Here is a 19,227-nt window from a genome sequence, read left to right on the forward strand (position 1 = left end):
GGCAGTGTTGACGGTCATTATTTCATCTTCTGACCGTCAACTTCTCGGGAATAAATTGAGTTCTTGCACCATGTTCCATGCATATTTTGTTTAATTCCAATAGATTCCACAAGTTTTGGATGAGTTGTGCCTGCAGAAATTCACAGTCCAAAGATGGTCAAAATCAGAGAAGATCCAGGCCGCCCGGCATAATCCGTGCAGGTCGGCCTGACACCTCCACATATATGGGTGCAATCTTTTTACTGGAGTAACGTGACATGCTCACAATGCTACTGAGCGAGGCGAACATCTCAGATTCAGTCGGTGAACCCGGAAGGCATGAGGATGAAGCAAAGGACCCACAAGCCAGTGCCCAGATCGTCAAATGGGGAAACTACCCATCTCAGAGGCATTGTGGAGCGTCGATCTGCAACGTCGGCGAAACAGAGGGCCAACGGGTCCCGGAGACAGGCCGCTCGGCCTAGGAATCAAGCATCCGAGGAAACCACCTAAAGAACCGACCTCCTGGAGTGATCAAGAGCCGTCTACATAAAGGTCGGTGGACATGTGGCACAGGCCGGCCGGCCTAGCCCAGGCCGCCCGGCCCCACCTTGCAGCCCCTCAGCTCCCGGCTTCGCGTGGAAGTTAAGCACAACAGCCATAGTTGCGTGCACCCGGCGCTGCCTGAATTACCGGCCATCAACCGACCTTGGAAGGCTATAAATAGGACCCTCTCCATCACTTGTAAACACATACTTAAAGGAGTAATTCTCTCTTCTCAAGTCTAGAGTAGGTTAGTAGTTGGGAGTTAGAGTCGAGTCGAGCTTGTCTCGGGGGTCCAGAGTCATCATCGGAGCTCGGTATAAGCTCTTGTATCTTTTCCTTTGACTATTTTAATATAAGTAATCTTTTTTATTTACTTGGGTCAGCTTTACTTTCCACAAGTTATTTATCTTCTCAAGTACTAGTACTTGTCTGTGGGAGTAGTTTAGCTCTAGTTCAGTTTAAGTTATCTTTCTTGCTTGTCGGAGCTTATCTTACGGGTTTTATCGCCTGGACTAGTGTAACTCAAGTTAGTTCACTAGGTTGAGGGGGATTTCTCTTGAAGGCCTCAACAGAAATCCTAGTATTAAGAGCAGACGTGGTGTCCGACTCAGTACTAGCTAGGAAGTGTGTTCCACCCCACGACACCGCAGTGGTAGGCGGCAAGTGGTGACAGCCTTGTTCGTCCCTCGTAGTCCACCATGTTTGGGTGTTTTCATAGCAGTAGTTGCCGAAGGGCATTGGAGTCCCTTCTCATCCCTTTATGAGTCCTTCTCTTAGGCTGCCGAAGTAAGCTTAAGGTGTCGGCATCAAGACTGAAGCTTAGATTAGTTCTAGTGAGGCTAGCTCAGTAGTTTAGAAGTGTTTCAGGAGTCCTTTCTCGCTCGTTGTCCTCCCAACTCCTACCACTCTAAGGTATAGAATCTCCTAAGTGTCAGACGGTCATAGACTGGACATTTATCCTTACCCATTATCTGGCTTACCCCTACTAAATTAGTCGGTTGATAGATCTAGTAAATGTCATCACTACAATTTACGATACACTTTACCATAGTGCTTCCCTGAGGATTTCACGATACCCCAAAATACTCCATGGTGAAGTGCTACACCGGTGATTCTGAGCGCTTGCAGAATACCTATTCAGATTGAGCATAAGAGACACCAGCAGGCGGGGGGAGTATCTGCACTTCCTATCGCTTGGGGGCTGGGCGAGGGAGTCTTCTCGGAACCACTCGCCGGTGCAGCGATCTCTAGGAGAGTGGTCCTAGTCTCTCTAGACAGGTCCGTTGGGCCAAAGGAGACAACGGTTCCCGACCCGGCATCATCCCCAGATGTCGCGGTCCTCTGCACATTGCCTTTCAGGCTACAAGATAGAAAGGAGAAAGAGGACAAGCAACTCGATGAAAAATAAAAGTAGTTGATGCAAATGCAAAAGATAGAATGAGTCATGGGACGTACCTAGCATCATCGGTTGGGGTGGATGCCTTGCACTTGCACATAGTCGTGTGCAGCGCTTTCGGGTGCCCAGCCACCGCATCATATCTAGGGCTTGGACTTCGGTCCTCCCCACCCGCTCCAATCACCTCCTCAGCGTCTGCAAGTGTGGATTTCTCGTTAGATTCATCATCTGTGAATGGATCTATTACATGGTCTTTGCTGGGGCGATAGTCATATGGACTTTTGTGCACTTGGGAGGAGATGAGGAGGACAAGTGACTTCTGGGAGAAGAGGACTACTCCTAAATACATTTAGATCCTCCTGCAAAAAGACAAAACTTCAGAATACGACATATGCAAAGGAGAAGTACTCGATTTATTCAAGTCGCTACATTTTGTGTACCTGTCTTGGAGGATTCTTTGTAGAAAATGTGTATGGGATTCTGGGAGCACTAGGCACTCCCTCAAGAACCCGCTGGACTCAACGCAGAGCTTTCTTCTCGGAAATTTCTTACGAAGAGAAGCGTGACAGATATTTGATTCCAGGATAATCAAAACCGAATTTAACCCGCTTATGTAAGGGTTGGATCCATCGCTGCATCCAGTCCATCACCACGACTGCTCCGGTCAACTTATCACTTCTCAAGTTCTTGATCCAGTCGAACAACTCGGGTATTTGGGATTCATCAATAACAGAATGAACCCATTCTCCTTTGATCTTTGAGGGTTGAGGAGTAATTTTCTGGAGCGTGGAGCCATGGTTCTTGATGTAAAACCATTTTTGCTTCCAGTCGATTACTTTACTCGAGAGCTTGTTGAATAAAACATGATGTGTCATCAAATCCAACAAAACAATTATGGTTGGTGATTTGACCAACTAAAAGGAGGTTCACAGATAAGAGGCAAAAAGGAGACATTGGGTACAAAAAAATTTGAACTAGAAAGAGAGCCCTGATGAGTCATATGACAAGATGTACCATCAGCTGTCTGAATAGATGCATTATCGTTGACCGGCTTGCAAGCAACCAACTGAAACCAATTAGATGTCACATGAAAGGAGGCCCCTGAATCAAGAACCCATGATGACTGAGCAGGGCCAGTAGGAGAGGCAGCAACAACAGATAGAACCTCTAGTAGTGGAAGTAGTAACCCGACCACGAGTAGCACGAGAAGTACCCCGACCACGACCAGCACGATACTCAGCCAACTTCTTTGGATAGTGAGAAAAAAATTCTGAAGCATGGTTCTTCTTGCCACAATGCTTACAAGGCTCAAAATAGGTAGCCTTAGGCACATTGTACCGCTGAGAAGCTGTCAACATGCTGTGAAGCAGTGACACTGAAGAAGACATTGACTGCAGAAGAGTTTCTTCAGCAAGTAAAGCAGACAATACTTGTGCCATAGTCAAATCAGAGTCACCGTGAAGCAGCTCTCTATGAAAGGAATCAAATTCTTCGCGTACTCCCATGACAAAATGTTATGTAAGAAATCTACGAAGAAACTTGTGTGCTAGAGAATCATTAGTAGAGCATTCAGTTAGCATAGAGGTCAAAGATCCCACCAGACAATCAAAAGCAGAGTAATAATCATCAATGGACATATCATTTTGTTCGATTGCATGAACTTGCTGCATGAGATTATGCAAAAGAGCACCACTGTCCTGAACAAAGCGCTGCTTAAGAGAAGACCAGATAGCCTTGGCTATTCTAAACATAGCGCTGCTTAAGAGAAGACCAGATAGCCTTGGCTATTCTAAACATAGCGCTGCTTAAGAGAAGACCAGATAGCTTTGGCTGTTTTGAATTTGGACAGACTCATCATCATGGACTGCTTAGTACTATTGACTATAGCAGCCATCACTCTCCCATCATTAATCTGCCTTGTATTGATATCAGTGGCATTCTTTCCATCAATGCAAACGCACACACAGGTGGTCATCAGTTAAATGACAATAGAGACTATGACCTCTCAGTGTAGTCTCTACACAAAAGGCCCTTTTAGGGTAATTCTGACCATGAAGAGTGATATTGATTACTATTGCATTGATATATGTGCCATGGTGAAAGCTGCTAGCACCCCTTGACCCAAACAACAGAGGGCATAACACCAATAGAGTAGAGCACCCCACTTTCCATTCGGTAGAACACCAACATAGCAGAGCAGAGGCGCAACAACAGTGGATGAAGACGAGCCGGTGAGAACGGACACTGCGACGGGCGGCAGGCGACGGCGGGCAAGCGGGCGAGCGGGTGTAGTAGGCAAAACGTGTACCTAGCGGACCAACCACAACGCTCAGATACGCGACGACAGATAGCAAACAACCGCTAGACGACAACCGATGGAGGTGAATAGTGGATCTCAGTTGGGCTAACCTAACATGAACCCAACCTGCTCTGATTCCATGTTACCTTAGAGATAGAATGAACCGAGAGAGGGAGAGAGAGAGAGAGAGAGAGAGAGAGAGAGAGAGAGAGAGAGAGAGAGAGAGAGAGAGCACGATGGCAGCCAGCTGGTAGATAAGGGAAATACTGCAAGGCTTATCTACCAGCACGATGGATGGTGGAGCTTGATAAGGTTCTTAATCCTATACAGTACTAAAGTTATTCTGAATCTAAAATATACATTATCAATTTAGCAGAGTATCACATACTATGATAATATTTATATAAAGCTATCTGTACAACAAAAAACAAGTGATCATATTAACTAAGACTCTTCCTCTTTCTAGAGCTCTTTTCCCTCCCGTCCATTCACTTAGAATCATGAATTTCGCAGGTGGTTATGTATTTGTAATGTGGCGGCAAGTGTGATCTCCACCATACAGCCTCAAATTTCCCTTTCGGCGTAACTCTTCCATACATGACTTCATCTATAGTTTGTCGGGGTCTCTTCGTGATCAAACCCTACTACTCTATGGTGTCTATCAACCACCACATACTGAGAAATATTGGATATTCTACTGATATAGTAGTGTCCATTTTCCACCCTAACATCATTTTTACCAGCACTACATGGAAGCAGGTTTTGCTGCCAATTTGCTCTGACACATGCAAGAATCCTGCGCCAGTGTTGTATGCTAGCATTAGCTCTTAGAAGGGCAGCAATGTTCTTTGAGTTTGCGAAAGAACCAGTAAAGTCCCCAAGCAAATCATTCTGGCAATAATACTCCTCAAATATCTCCATCGCAATAGATGCATGCTTAGGTTGGTCTTCAGCATATGTGCTTCCGAACACAAGCACCTTAAAGAAGTACCAACATGCTTCTCGAGTCAAAAAGTTTAACCATAGGGCTTGTGTCGTTCCGAAGTTCATTATTTTCTCTGATCTGCTTGTGACTATAATTTTACTGCCACTGGGAAGGCAACTCCGAGAGGCGGATAACAGCCTTCTCCATGCTCCCTCTTCAACATCCGCATCTAGCTCGACAATAACCAGCATTTTTCCAACATTCTGAGCGTTGCTTTTGTGCTTGATTATGCCTCCGTCCATCAGGGTGCCCAGCTTTTCTTCTATGAACCGATTTCCACTGAAAAAGACAATCTGACAGAAGTGATGACGCACCCTTACGTCGTAGCAAACATGCTCAACAAGTGTGCTCTTGCCGACTTTTCCTCGCCCAATGATTGGCAAGACACCCAAAGTGAAGTCGCCAGGAGGTTCCCTCTGCAGCAAGAAGTAGATGGTTCGTTCCATTTCTGCCTGGCGACCAAACATGCATCTCTCAAATAACAGATACATGCTATACGGTTGACGAAACATTGGTGGCAAGTTCTTCAGAAAAGCTACAAACTCATACATGTCAGTAACCATGTTCTGTACACTATCGAGCGTCACTTCTAGCTCCTTTCTTCCGCGTCTTCTACTAGCAGATGGAGGAAAACGCTTGCCTGGATTGGAGGTAGACGACAGGGCTAAGGAACGACTTCGACGGCCGCTCACCTTTCTTTCTTCCTGATCAAGGTACCTGAATTTGTCAAGCACGTAGTAGCCTTTGTGCATCTCCTGTCGCAGCATTTTGAGTTGCTGAAGAATCGCCTGGTCTGTGATGAGCCTCCCCTCGGCCTCCTCAACGGTGATCGCGATCCGGAGCAGCGCTCGCTCTAGTTTCCGCGGGCTCTCCACCTTGGACAGCTCTGGCATGCTCGGATATCTGCTGATCAGAAAAGATAGGCATCTGCTAACAAGTTCACCTACAGCAGCAGAAAATAGCGCCTCCATTTCTCGAGCCCTCCTCACAAGATAGTTCTGCAGGAGGACTGGAATGGGTGGAGATCAAAGGGAGGAGCAGGTGCTTATTAGTGTCTTGTCTTCGTTCTTGTTTGGCATAGTGTTGGCTATATATATAACTTTGAGCAGGGTATAACAATTTGGACAAGGACATGATCCTAAAATTATTATAGCATGAACGGAAGAAAAAATGAACACCATGCACATTAAATAATTAATGGGCCTGGCGGCTAGATTTTTTTTTTGAACTGATGACGGCTAGAAGTTTGAAGAAGGGAACAGCTGCACGTGTAACAGAGATCACAATGAGGCAAAAATTCGAAAACCCATGCCGTAACAGCGATCACATTGAGCCAAAAAATTGAAAGTCAAAAGGGATACTGAAAATTTTCAAGGTTTCACATACCATTATTGACCGAGAGAGTTGGGACTTGGGACAACTAGATGCTGGCAACGGGTAGTATGGGGGTAGTGTTATGTGTGCGCATATCGTCCAGCCCACCAGGATTATTTTAGGTCTATCCTGGACCCAATTGATTTCTAGTGGTAAAGGAAAAGTCTACGCAACCTCTGAAGTATTAGTATCAGACTACTGAACCTCCAGATTATAAAATATCGTATTGAACATACTGAACCACTACCGGAAACAGCTAATTTGTCGTGTGAACAAACTTTTGCCGTGTGCAATATATCGGGCACACGGAAAAGAGAAACTTTGTCGTGTGCCTAATGTAAAACACACATCAAAAGTTAAGGCGCATGGCAAACAACACTTTTGCCGTGTGCTAGACAATACGACATGCGGCAAACAAAACACACACGGAAAATTAGTTTTCTGCCGTAAGCTAACCGATAAGACACATGGTAAACAAAATACACACGGCAAAGATAATTTTTTGCCGAGTGCCTCACGCTAGACACACGGCAAATCAGTGGACTTGTAACGGCCATCGCCCGGCCGTCACTTTTGTCGTGTGCCAAAGGTGAGGAATTGCCCCGTCACACAACAAAGATTAAATCTTTGCCGTGTGCCTCGCCATTAGGGCACACGGCAAAGGTGCCGTGACTGTCATGTCGCCGTCCAATGAGCCCTTTTTTTGCCGTGTGCCCGATAAACACACGAAGCCTTTGCCGTGTATCCGATAAAAGGCACACGACAAAAGAGCTCTTTGCTAACGTTTGTATACCATGAGCACTTTGCCGTGTGTTACACATGGCAAAAGCTTTGCCGAATGTTTTTTTATGGCACACGGCAAACTAGGTGTTTCCCTTAGTGAACTATTCCAAACTGTCTAAATAACACCGAAATGATTTTGAAGGGTAGTTTTGCTTCGGTGGTATGTTAATATGGATAAACTTGTGTACGTGGTATATCAACAATTCAACATGCATAAATTTATCAACAAGGCATAACAGAACACATTGTAACCAAATATTTGTGCCTTATACTTTCAATATCTTTACTCTCTAGCTCTTTGTCTGTATGTGGATGACCCACATGTCATTCGTTAGTCACTACCATGCGAGCGTCCGTGTAAGGCGCAACATCATTAAAACTACCCATTCAAAATTCCAAAAGGCTTATGAAAAAGTAAAATAGCTATTTTTATTGCAAAAAGTTCAGATGAAAAGATTTTTGCCTAAGCAGATATTCGATGTACAATCTATATGTCTCATATGGAAGCGCCTCAATTAATGCCAACGGTGAAGTCGGACCCTGTTTTCAAACAGAAAAGTATTCGGCGGGGAGATCCCATATCCCCCTATTGTATAATACTTTAGTCGATATGCTAGATATCTTAATCAATAGAGCCAAAGCAGAATGCATGTCAAGTGTGTGGTACGGTGCCCATGCCCCCATCTAGTAGATGGAGGTTTATCTGTAATACAATATGTTGATGGCAATATTCTTTTTATGGATCGTGACCTTGAAAAAGGTTGTAACATGATGTTATTGATTTTTGCTTTAGAGCAATTATCATGGCTCAAAATATTTATTTATAAGAGTGAGATATTTTGCTTTGGTGCAGCAGTACAAGCAACGTTCCAATATACTAAGCTATCTCTTGACACGAAACAGGTGTCATTCCCCGTGCAGCCAATAGGGCCACGTCGCTGGCTTCTTCTCAGTCGTTGGATCACGTCGCTAGCTACTTATCAAGCGTTGGATCAATGCTGAGGAACACGTGCGGTGCAAACAGGCCATGTGTGCTAGAGCTATACATCCAGAACCCTCCATCAAAACCTGGAACAGAGAAGAGGGCAAGTTATACACGAGACTCTCCGGCAAACTCTGAAAAATAAAAGCGGCCACGTTTAAACAAGGGCGACCATACTGCTACCCTAGACAAACTAGGCAACGGAAGAAAGCCAATCGAATCATCAGGTACGTGCACTCTTCCTTGCTATGAATCTTTGTCTCTTGCTCAACCAGTCGCAACTCGCGTACTGAGACGCCGACGGCCAGTGGCGACACCTTGTCCTCTATTTCAATCCCCTCATTTCTCTCCGCCGTTGTCGATCTCCATGGACTGATGCTGCCGGCCAACGTCCAAGGTCGTCTTCGCCCTATATCAGCTACTGCACACCAAGTGCTCGACCAAATGTCTGGCAGACAAATCTTTCATCTTGAGCTGCTGTCTTGGCCCTCTTATCACCTACTGCACACCAAGCCGCACTGCATCCTCTGTTTTTCAATCCCCTCTTCTTTGTCCAACATCGTCAAATACCAATCCCATCTCGTGACCATGACCACCACTTCGACCAGGCAAGTCGCAACGCTTGCCTCTCTGTGAAGCTGATTCTGTAAGCGTGTTTAATGAGCAAGAAGGTCAAATTTATGCAAGTTGCCACCAAAACCTTTTCAGACTTGTTTGACTCGACGTTGATGGAGTGGAGCCGAGTCAGGACATTGCTTTGACAAGAGAGGTGGGCTGTCCCAGCCTCCCAAAAAAAAAACTGTCTGTCCCAAATTCCGGTCAGACCACAAGTATGAACAGATCAATAGGCCTAAATAGGGCTGGACGAAAAACTCGTAACTCGCTAGCTCGCTCGACTCGCTCGTTAATGGCTCGGCTCGAGCTCGACTCGTTTTATAATGAGCCAGCTCGTTTTATAACAAGCCAGCTCGTTTTATAACGAGCCAGCTCGAGCTGGCTCGCGAGCCGCTCGCGAGCCATAACGAGCCAGTTAATTATGAAGCCAGCAAATTTAAATGGGTGCATTGTTAAAGACAAAAAATTCTAATGACTCATATTTGAAGAAAATGAGTGCTGCAATGTTAAACAAATTTGATAAATATTTGGAAGAGAAGAACAATGTCATGGTTATTGCTACAATCCTTGACCCTAAGTTCAAAATGATATATATTCAGTTCTATTTTAGTCAGCTTTATGACTCCTCAAGGTATCAACAAGAGGTTGCTTATATAAAAAATGAGTTAGAATAGTTGTATAAGAAGCAAGAATTGGAACAATGCTGGAAAATGGGTAAGAAGAGCAGCATAAGAAGCAAGAATTGGAACGAGCCAAACGAGCTATAACGAGCCAAACGAGCCATACTCTGTGATGATGTGTGTTCATATTGTCTCTCTACATTGGCTCGCGAGCCAAACGAGCTAGCTCGAGCTCGCTAACGAGCCGAGCCGAGCTAGCCTGCTGGCTCGTTAGTATAACGAGCCGAGCCGAGCCAATATGTTAACGAGCCGAGCTATAACGAGCCGAGCCATAACGAGCCGAGCTGGCTTGATATCCAGCCCTAGGCCTAAACTAACTTCCAGTCTCGTACAACTTAAATTTGATTCTAAAAGAAACATGCATTGCTCAGTGGTGCTCACAAGTATCCTCTAAAAGAAAATATTTGATTTGAAGCATGGGTTATCGTGAACTTACAGTATCATCAATAACTCCCACATGTGTATTTTCCTTTTTTTTATTTGAACCAATCTCAATAGCTTTATTAAACCACAACATGATTACAATCAGTCCCAAATGCCTACAAATTACGCCCTAGGAAGTTTTCCGTCCACTTAACTCAGGTTCTAGCACCGCTGGCAGCCTTGCACAAACATGTGCTGCCCGTCACCCATTCGTTTCACCAGTCCACGCTATCATTTCTTCCTGCATCCGTTGTCCGGCCCTCACTTTTAGAATCAGCTGCTCATTCCAACATTCCACATGTATATTTCCCATTCCCTAAATTTAGAAAAAATAATGATTCATGTGACCCTGCTGACATCACTTTTCCCAGAATAATACAGTTACTCACAACAGCATGATGCTTTATAAAACATAAATACAATTGTTCACAAAAGGGGCAATGTAAATTTGTTCAAAACTTATCCCTTGCATTCCAATACAATTATAATGTATATTTTCCAGGAACATCAATCTCTAAGGAAGTAACGAATAGCGCAAAGACCAAGGTATTTAAAGTTCTACTCTTTTCTAACAAGTTCTACTCACAATGTCGACTATCCATGTTTCCTTCATTGATCTATTGTCACAAACTTAGATATGAACTAACATTCAATATGAGTAGATTTTAACAGAGTCCAGTTACTACTATACAAAAAAAGGAAAGTTCCTTCTAGCACCGACAATAAGTAATAAATTTTGTAGAAGTTCCTTTTGAAAAATATCATATTTTTTAGTAGTAGTTTTCAAAATTTTCACGCTAGCTATAATAAGAAGTAAATTATTCCTGCCACTATAATTAAATGTTGCTTTTTTTCAGTTCCTTCACTCATTTAGTTTCTTACATTGCTTGTTGCTTCTACTTTCTTCTTTCATTTGTTACATAGTACATTTACTTACCTCTTATTTGTGCATGTGCACAGAAATATATTTCCTGCACACAGTAGTACTATATATATATACATATATATATATATGTGTGTGTATATATATCAACATATCTACATATATATAAATACAAAAAATCTATACATACTGCTTAGTTGTAAAAAAACTACCAGCGTAATATGGCTCGTACGAAGAGAAAATACCAACCTATTACTATCACAAACTTTGAACCACAGGCAAAAAGAACAAGACAAGATAGAAAATCATTGCTTGGCAAAAAAAGGAGAAATCCAGATGATGACACATCAAACCAATCGATGAAAAGATGTAGAATGACATTAGATATAACCCATGCATATCTAAATAATAACCAAGGTATGGTATCATTTAACCCCGAATATATTCAACAATTAAAAGAATCCTATAATGGACAATCATATTTAGGTGAACCAAAATACAAGTGTAAACATTGCAATGCTATATTTTGGTATAATGAACGCAACCAAAGGCAAAGTCAACGAAACAGAGAAATAGTGTACACAAACTGTTGCAAGAATGGAAAAATCAAAATACCACCATATAGAAATCCTCCTGACTTCCTATCCCGCTTAATAAATAATAGAGATGATCCATTGTCAAGACATTTCCTACAAAAAATAAGACAATACAACAGCTTATTTTCTTTTACCTCAATGGGTGCAAATATAATAAAAGATATCAACAAAGGTGAAGGTCCATATATATTTCGTATAAATGGTCAAATACATCATCGCATAGGATCTTTGCTTCCAGAGCATGGTCAAATACCACAATATGCTGAATTATATATATTTGACACACAAAATGAAATAAATAATAGGATCAAAGCATTACAAAAAGTAGACCCAACTGAAAGTGATATAAATCCACATATTGTAGAAGAATTGAAAAAAATGCTAGACACACACAATCCTTTAGTGAAACTATTTCATCACGCCCGTGACTTATTAGAGGAGTATAATGGAATAGACATAATCATACGTATATTAGGTGCAAGTAAAGGAGACACAATACAATATGAAATGCCACACACAGATGAACTTGCCATGTTAATAGTTGGAGACCTAAGCCTTGAAAAATGTAAAAGAGATATTATCATCAGTAGTAAACGAACAGGTTTGCTACATATATCAATCTTCCATCCAGCATATATGGCTCTCCAATATCCTTTACTTTTCCCTTACGGAGAAAGAGGCTTCCAGCTAGGCATACCATATCACGAAAAAGAAGGTAGCTCAAGCAAGAATAGAAAAACAAAAACAATGACACTACATGAATATTATAAATACCACATGCACTACAGACCAAACCAACCTAACCCATTTCTATGCTATGGTAGATTATCGAAACAAGTCATAGTAGATGCTCGAGCAATGGAAGATGAAGATATATTAATGTTTATTGCTAGAAACCAAAGTAAATTAAGAGTTGAGTATCTACAAGGAGTTTTCGACGCGATAGAAAAAGGATTTACTGACAGCAACCAAATTGGAAAAAGAACATTACTCCCATCGAGTCATACAGGATCTAAACGCTATATGATACAAAATTATCATGACGGTATTGCTATTTGTCGTGTATATGGACCTCCAGATCTTTTCATAACCTTTACATGCAATCCAAAATGGACAGAGATAACACAAAACCTACAACACGGTGAACAACCAAGCGACAGGCCGGATATCATTGTACGTGTATTTCATATGAAACTTCAACAATTAATAGAAGACATATCATCAGGACATCTATTTGGACCCATATTAGCTATCTTATATTCCGTAGAATTTCAAAAGAGAGGACTACCACATGTTCATATATTAGTGTGGATTGATAAAAAGAATATAGAAATCAATGCACAAATTATTGATTCATGGATATCGGCTGAAATTCCAGATCCATATGAGGACCCTTTAGGATATGTCCTTGTAGCTGAACATATGATGTATGGTCCTTGTGGTGAAAAAAAATGAGAAATGTCCTTGTATGAAAAAAGGAAAATGCTCAAAATTTTATCCTAAGGAGTTCATAGATGAAACGACATTCACAGATAATGGATTCACTCTATATCGTCGTCGAGACAATAACATATATATTCGAAGAGAGAACCATAACTTAGATAATAGATGGGTTGTACCATACAACTTAAATCTACTTAAAAAGTATCAAGCACATATAAATGTAGAGTATGTGAATAAGAGCAAATTACTAAAATATCTTTGCAAATATGTTCACAAAGGTCCAGATCAGGCAGCAATAATATTCCAAGAAATTAGAAAACAAAGTGAGAAACCTACAAATGAACAAATAAAAGATATAGATGAAATTAAATAATACCTAGAATGCTGATATATATCTGAACAAGATGCACTGTGGAGATTACTAGAATATGACATACATTACCATTGGCCTCTAGTTGAACGACTACCTATACATCTACCATTACAAAATCTAATAAAAATGCATAAAGGCACAAAACTAGAATCTATTGCTAAAGATCCTAAATTCCAGAAAACAAAGCTAACAGAATGGTTTGAAGCTAATAAAAAATATAACGAAGCAAGAAAATTAACATATTGTGAATTTCCTCAAGAATGGACATGGGATGAGAAAACCAGAATATGGAAAAAACGACAACAGAGATTCAAGATCGGTCGACTATATTATGTAAATCCAATAGAAGGAGAATGTTTCTATCTAAGAATGTTACTCATGATTGTTAAAGGAGCAAAGGATTATGATGACATAAGAACATACAATGGAACAACATATAAAACTTTTAAAGAAGCATGTGGGGCACGTGGCTTACTTAAAGATGACAAAGAATGGTACGATACTTTCAATGAAGCAGCCAACTGGGCTACTGCATCACAACTAAGATACCTATTTTTCATAATGCTTGTATTTTGCAACTTACAAGATGAGCACAATTTTTTCAACCACAACTGGAACAAAATGGTAGACGACATTGAGTGTTATTTAGTAAAAAAATATCACCCTATTGTATATCATCCAAAAGATACAGAATTACAAGATCTATTGCTACAAGAACTAGAAGATATATTTTCCAAAAATGGAATCAATATTTACAACTACAACCTACCACGTAAAAACATGCAGTACAAATCAGACAAAAATAATTCTTTAATACAGGAAGAGCTAAACTATGATTGTAACAAACTAGAGGAAGAAGTGAATATTTTATTTCGTCAATTAAATAATGATCAAAGAAATGCCTTCCACGAAATAATAAATAGTGTATTCAACAAACAACCAAACATATTTTTTATCATTGGTCATGGAGGCACAGGCAAAACATTTTTATGGAACACAATTATTACATATTTACGAGCACAAAAAAAAATTGTACTCACAGTAGCCTCATCAGGAGTTGCATCACTATTGCTTCCAAATGGACGAACTGCTCATTCTAGATTTCGAATTCCTATAGATGTAGATGAATTATCAATGTGCGATATAAAAAGAGGAACAAAACTAGCTGATCTTATTGCTATAACTGACCTTATCATATGGGACGAAGCCTTAATGACGAACAAGCAATGCTTCGAAGCACTTGATAGATCCTTAAGAGATATATTGTCTGAAAAAGAAGAAACCTTACAAAATATACCATTTGGAGGCAAGGTAATGGTACTAGGTGGAGATCCAAAACAAATATTGCCTGTCATACAAAATGCCACAAAAGCACAAATAATAAATGCTTCTATATTTCGATCGTACTTATGGAGGCATACAAAAAAATTATATTTGCATGAGAATATGCGTTTAAGAAGACTACATATAAATTCATCTGAATATAAAGAAATTCAAGACTTCAACAACTGGATACTAAGCATAGGAAATGGAAACTGCCAAACTACCACCTTATCAGTAAACGATGATAATACAGATTGTCACTTAGTTCAAATACCAGATGATCTGTTAGTTAAAACAACAGGGAACAAAATAGAGGCGCTAGTACATGCAACGTTTCCTGATTTCATTTCAAACTATACCAATCCTGAGTACGTTCAAAATAGAGCAATATTAGCAACAACAAATGAAATAGTTGATGAAATAAATGATTACATGCTTCAGTTACTGCCTACAGTTGAAAGAGAATATTACAGTGCTGACTCAATATCCAAATGCACCGACACTTGTAATGATGCAAATATACTCTATCCAATCGAATATTTAAATAGTCTAAACGCAAACAACTTTCCTGCTCATAAATTGAAATTGAAGATAGGAGTTCCTATTATGCTATTACGAAATCTGAACCAAAGCTTAGGTCTGTGCAATGGCACAAGATTAATTGTGATAAACTTAGGAAACAATGTTATAGAGGCTATTATTATCACAGGAACACATATTGGCAATAAGGTATACATACGGAGAATAAATCTCACAACACAAGGCTCACGCTGGCCTTTTGTTCTATGCCGTCGACAATTTCCGATTAAAGTTTGCTATTCCATGACGATAAATAAAAGCCAAGGACAAACACTATTAAATGTAGGAATATATTTAAGAAAGCCGGTATTCACACATGGCCAATTATATGTTGCACTATCTAGAGTAAAGGACAGAAAAGGACTAAAAATATTGATAGAGAATGAAGATGGCACATGTGGAGACAAAACGAATAATATTGTATACAAAGAAATACTAGACATAGTGTAAATTACCGACAACAATTTGTTTATACTTACAACATTATATTCTATACAAAGTTACAATATTTACTCCCATTAACCTTTCCATGTTGTATTCATGTATCAGGCTCAAAGCTGGTCTGACATCAATAATGCAGGTACGTATATGTTACAAACAGATTTCCAGCCATGTAACATATATACAAAAAATAGAAAAGAGCCACATATATTCACATATGGTGTTAATGAGTGTGCAGGTCAAAATCACTCCACTTTTCAGAGCTAGAGCTAACACAATGAGCTTAGGCATCTTCACATCATACTAATTGACCAAATGATATAACAAGCTTTGCAAAATCTGCAATCCAAAATAGTACTAAGCGACAATGGCTTCTAATACACTGACCATTATGCTTCAGGTAACATAGTGTAAATTACTGACTGCAATTCGTTTATACTTACAGCATTATATTCTATACAAAGTTACAATTTTTACTCCCATTAACCTTTCCATGTTGTATTCATGTATCAGGCTCAAAGCTGGTCTTACATCAATAATGCAGGTACGTATATGTTACAAACAGATTTCCAGCCATGTAACATATACACAAAAAAAATAGAAAAGAGCCACATATATTCACATATGGTGTTAATGAGTGTGCAGGTCAAAATCACTCCACTTTTCAGAGCTTGAGCCAACACAATGAGCTTAGGCATCTTCACATCATACTAATTGACCAAATGATATAACAAGCTTTGCAAAATCTGCAATCCAAGATAGTACTAAGCGACAATTGCTTCTAATACACTGACCATTATGCTTCAGGTATAAAATCCCTTTCATTCGACCTCATTAACATATATGTTCCCTCTCTCTGCCAAGCAACTACTGAAATTTAATTCAATGTTACAGAAACAATGAAAAGCTTAGGCAAAGCACCATCCAAGAGAGTGGCAGCGCCGTCCCCCACGACGGCCCCTCCACCTGCAACCCCTGGATCATGATGCAGCCGGCTCCTCCCCAGCAGATCTCGCAGATGGGAACATTAACCTTGCTAGCTACGAATCCATGAAGCCCAAGTGGATCGAAACAATCTAGAACAATTGGACATCTGAGAGGGAAACAGAAAGTTACTGCTGCTCGATTTTAGTGCAGAGACACCACCTGTTGCCCTTCAGCTCTTTGAACAGAGAAAGGCAGATGGTGGCGGCAAGGGCAAGGTGACCTGCTGAGTGCTGATGTTAGCCTGGAAGTGGGTGATCTACATATGCTTCCTGCTACTGCATTGTTACCATAGAGAAGTCAGAGACAAATGATCTCTGCTTCTGCTACGAAGGATTCTGAAAGGTATTTATTTACTGCTCCTTGCGCTACTCACAAAGTGACTATTGCGAATCCATAATAGTATATAATATTCTGTACGGTAAACATGCATATATACTTATTTGCTATCTAATTCGTGCTAACAAATATCAACTATTGATTCCTATTATTCTCTTTGCCTTATTTCCATTTCCTCATATTCCGAAAAAAGATGGATCAAAAGACAAAAAAAACAATACCTAACAATATCTCTGATTAGTTATGCCCAAAATTTATTAAAATGGCCCAACATTGCTACAGACTGGCAAAAATAAGGGCCCGCGCGGCATTGCCGCACGCAATTTCTAGTTTGACTGTGATTCAGGTGACTTTCCAATGAGGAATTTGGGTATCCCTATACACTATAGGAAGCTACTAAATTGTAACACCCCAGGCCATGATCCCTGGAATGCCACTAACGGCACAACCTTATTGTTAGAGTATATTAGGGACATCTCTATATTAAGTAGATTAGGATTGTATCCGTATCCTACCAAATCTGTAGGAGAGGCTCCTTGCCCTCCAAGTCATGTACCCCTATATATTCAGCCCCAAGGCTCAGACTAATACAATCCACAATATTATACGCATCCTACTTTCCTACATGGTATCACGAGATTAGGGTTTCAGATCCTGACCTAACCCTTCCGCTGCCTCTCCTCGCACCCCTGCCTTATGCGCGCCGCCGGTCGTCGCCCACGGCACCCATCAAGGGCGCCCCCTCGATGGCCCCCTAGCGCGCCCCCGGGGACGTCGCCCGTGACCTCCGCCGGGAGCAGCGGCCCTCTCCGCGGCAGATCAGTTTAATCCGCCGCCAGATCGTGTCAAGCAGCAGCAGATCCGGTCGTACCTCATCACCCGCCATGGAAATCGTCGATGACACCTCCGTTCCGTGCTGCCGTGGTGGCAGCCGCGGGCTCATGCAGCACCTGCGTCCTACCCCGTGTGGTCGTGGTGGCAGCAGGGGCCTCGGCATGGTGCGTTCACCTTGTCGTCGGCTGGTTACATGGCGGTGCCCCTGCTCCGCCCCGCCTCCTTTGCCTCGCGGGGGGGGGGGACCCGCTGCTGCCCTCCGGGACCCGCGCCGGATCAGCGGAATCCTCCAGGACGGCTGTGCCAAGCCTCCTGTGCCTTGCAGGGGGGACCCGTCGCCGCCCTTAGGGACCCGCGCCGCCCGACTAGCGGACTCCTCCGGGATGGCTCCACCCCGCCCCCTCTGCCTCGCGGGATGGATCCGTGCCGCTCGACCGGCGGAATCCTCTGGGATGGCTCTTCGGTGCGGCTCCGCCTCGCCGACTCTGCCTCGTGTGGGCTCCTGTTGCTGACGGCCAGCCCATGCGCCGCCCATCCCGACGCGATCCTCGCCGCCGCCGGCTAGGAGCTCCGTCCACGCCAGCCACCGTCCGAGTGCTCCCTCGCCTCTGTTTTTCCTTTTCTCGCTCGTGCTCTGCTTTTGGTCTTTGGCCATGGTGGGCTGCGGGCAGAGAGGATAAGGGTTCCAGCTACGTGCACCCCAGAGGTACTACCAGAGAAGCTGCTTGTTGCATCATTTTCTTTTGCCCGATCAGAGATCGGGATTGCGTCGCCCACCGCCCACCGCCCATCGACCTTGCGCCTCTACCTCGACGTCGGCGTCGACTTCACCGGCCTCTTCTTCCTCTACGACCCTGCGGCTTGGCGAGATGGCCGGCACCCAAGGGGGCGCTCGTTTGCGCCACCGCCAACATCGCCGCCTCGTCCGCACGTCGACCTTCGCCGGCTCGTCGTCGCCTTCACTGATCGGGACGTCTTCACCGACTTCGCCCACCGTCGTCTCGCTTCACGCTACTCGGTCTGATCAGCCGATGTGCGTGATCCACCTGGCTCCCGTGACGTTCGCCCTCATCGAGCGCGCCCTTCACCGAGCACGGAGGGTTGTCGCTGTGCCGCCTCTTCGGGCAGGAGTGGCGTCACCCCGTGGTCTTCTCCACCGTTGCTTTCTCACCGCCGTCGACCACGTCCCCGACCAAATCGTTGACTCGTCGCTGTGCGCCCCGCGCATGGTCTTCGTCAAGTTGTACGAGTTCTTCGCCGTCTCTTTCGAGCGCCGCCGCCGCGTCATCCGGATCATTCGGCCTTGTGCTGGAAAATCTGGGTTCCCCTCCCCGCTTTATCTAGCACAACCATGTCGCCAGTGTCGCCAT

The 19,227-nt window shown here is 42.7% G+C and overlaps 1 protein-coding gene and 1 long non-coding RNA gene across 4 annotated transcripts; one reads left to right on the plus strand and one right to left on the minus strand.

Annotated features, from left to right (window-relative positions):
• Positions 1–4,823: 4,823 nt before the first annotated feature.
• LOC120667840 lies at positions 4,824–6,176 on the minus strand. The gene has a single exon (XM_039947836.1). The coding sequence runs from the start codon at positions 6,174–6,176 to the stop codon at positions 4,824–4,826; it is 1,353 nt and encodes a 450-aa protein (XP_039803770.1).
• A 2,079-nt stretch (positions 6,177–8,255) lies between these two features.
• On the plus strand, positions 8,256–17,171 carry LOC120666036. Of its 3 annotated transcripts, XR_005671516.1 has the most exons (7): positions 8,256–8,571; positions 10,565–10,608; positions 15,809–15,839; positions 15,939–16,100; positions 16,214–16,244; positions 16,346–16,507; positions 16,595–17,171. It is a non-coding gene; the product is annotated as an uncharacterized LOC120666036 (long non-coding RNA). The 3 variants fall into 3 exon arrangements; XR_005671517.1 differs by lacking the exon at positions 15,939–16,100 and having other exon boundaries at positions 8,263–8,571; XR_005671518.1 differs by lacking the exons at positions 15,809–15,839; positions 15,939–16,100 and having other exon boundaries at positions 8,264–8,571.
• Positions 17,172–19,227: the final 2,056 nt, after the last annotated feature.

The sequence above is a fragment of the Panicum virgatum genome, chromosome 3N, assembly GCF_016808335.1.
Source record: "Panicum virgatum strain AP13 chromosome 3N, P.virgatum_v5, whole genome shotgun sequence".
Classification (NCBI taxonomy): domain Eukaryota; kingdom Viridiplantae; phylum Streptophyta; class Magnoliopsida; order Poales; family Poaceae; genus Panicum; species Panicum virgatum.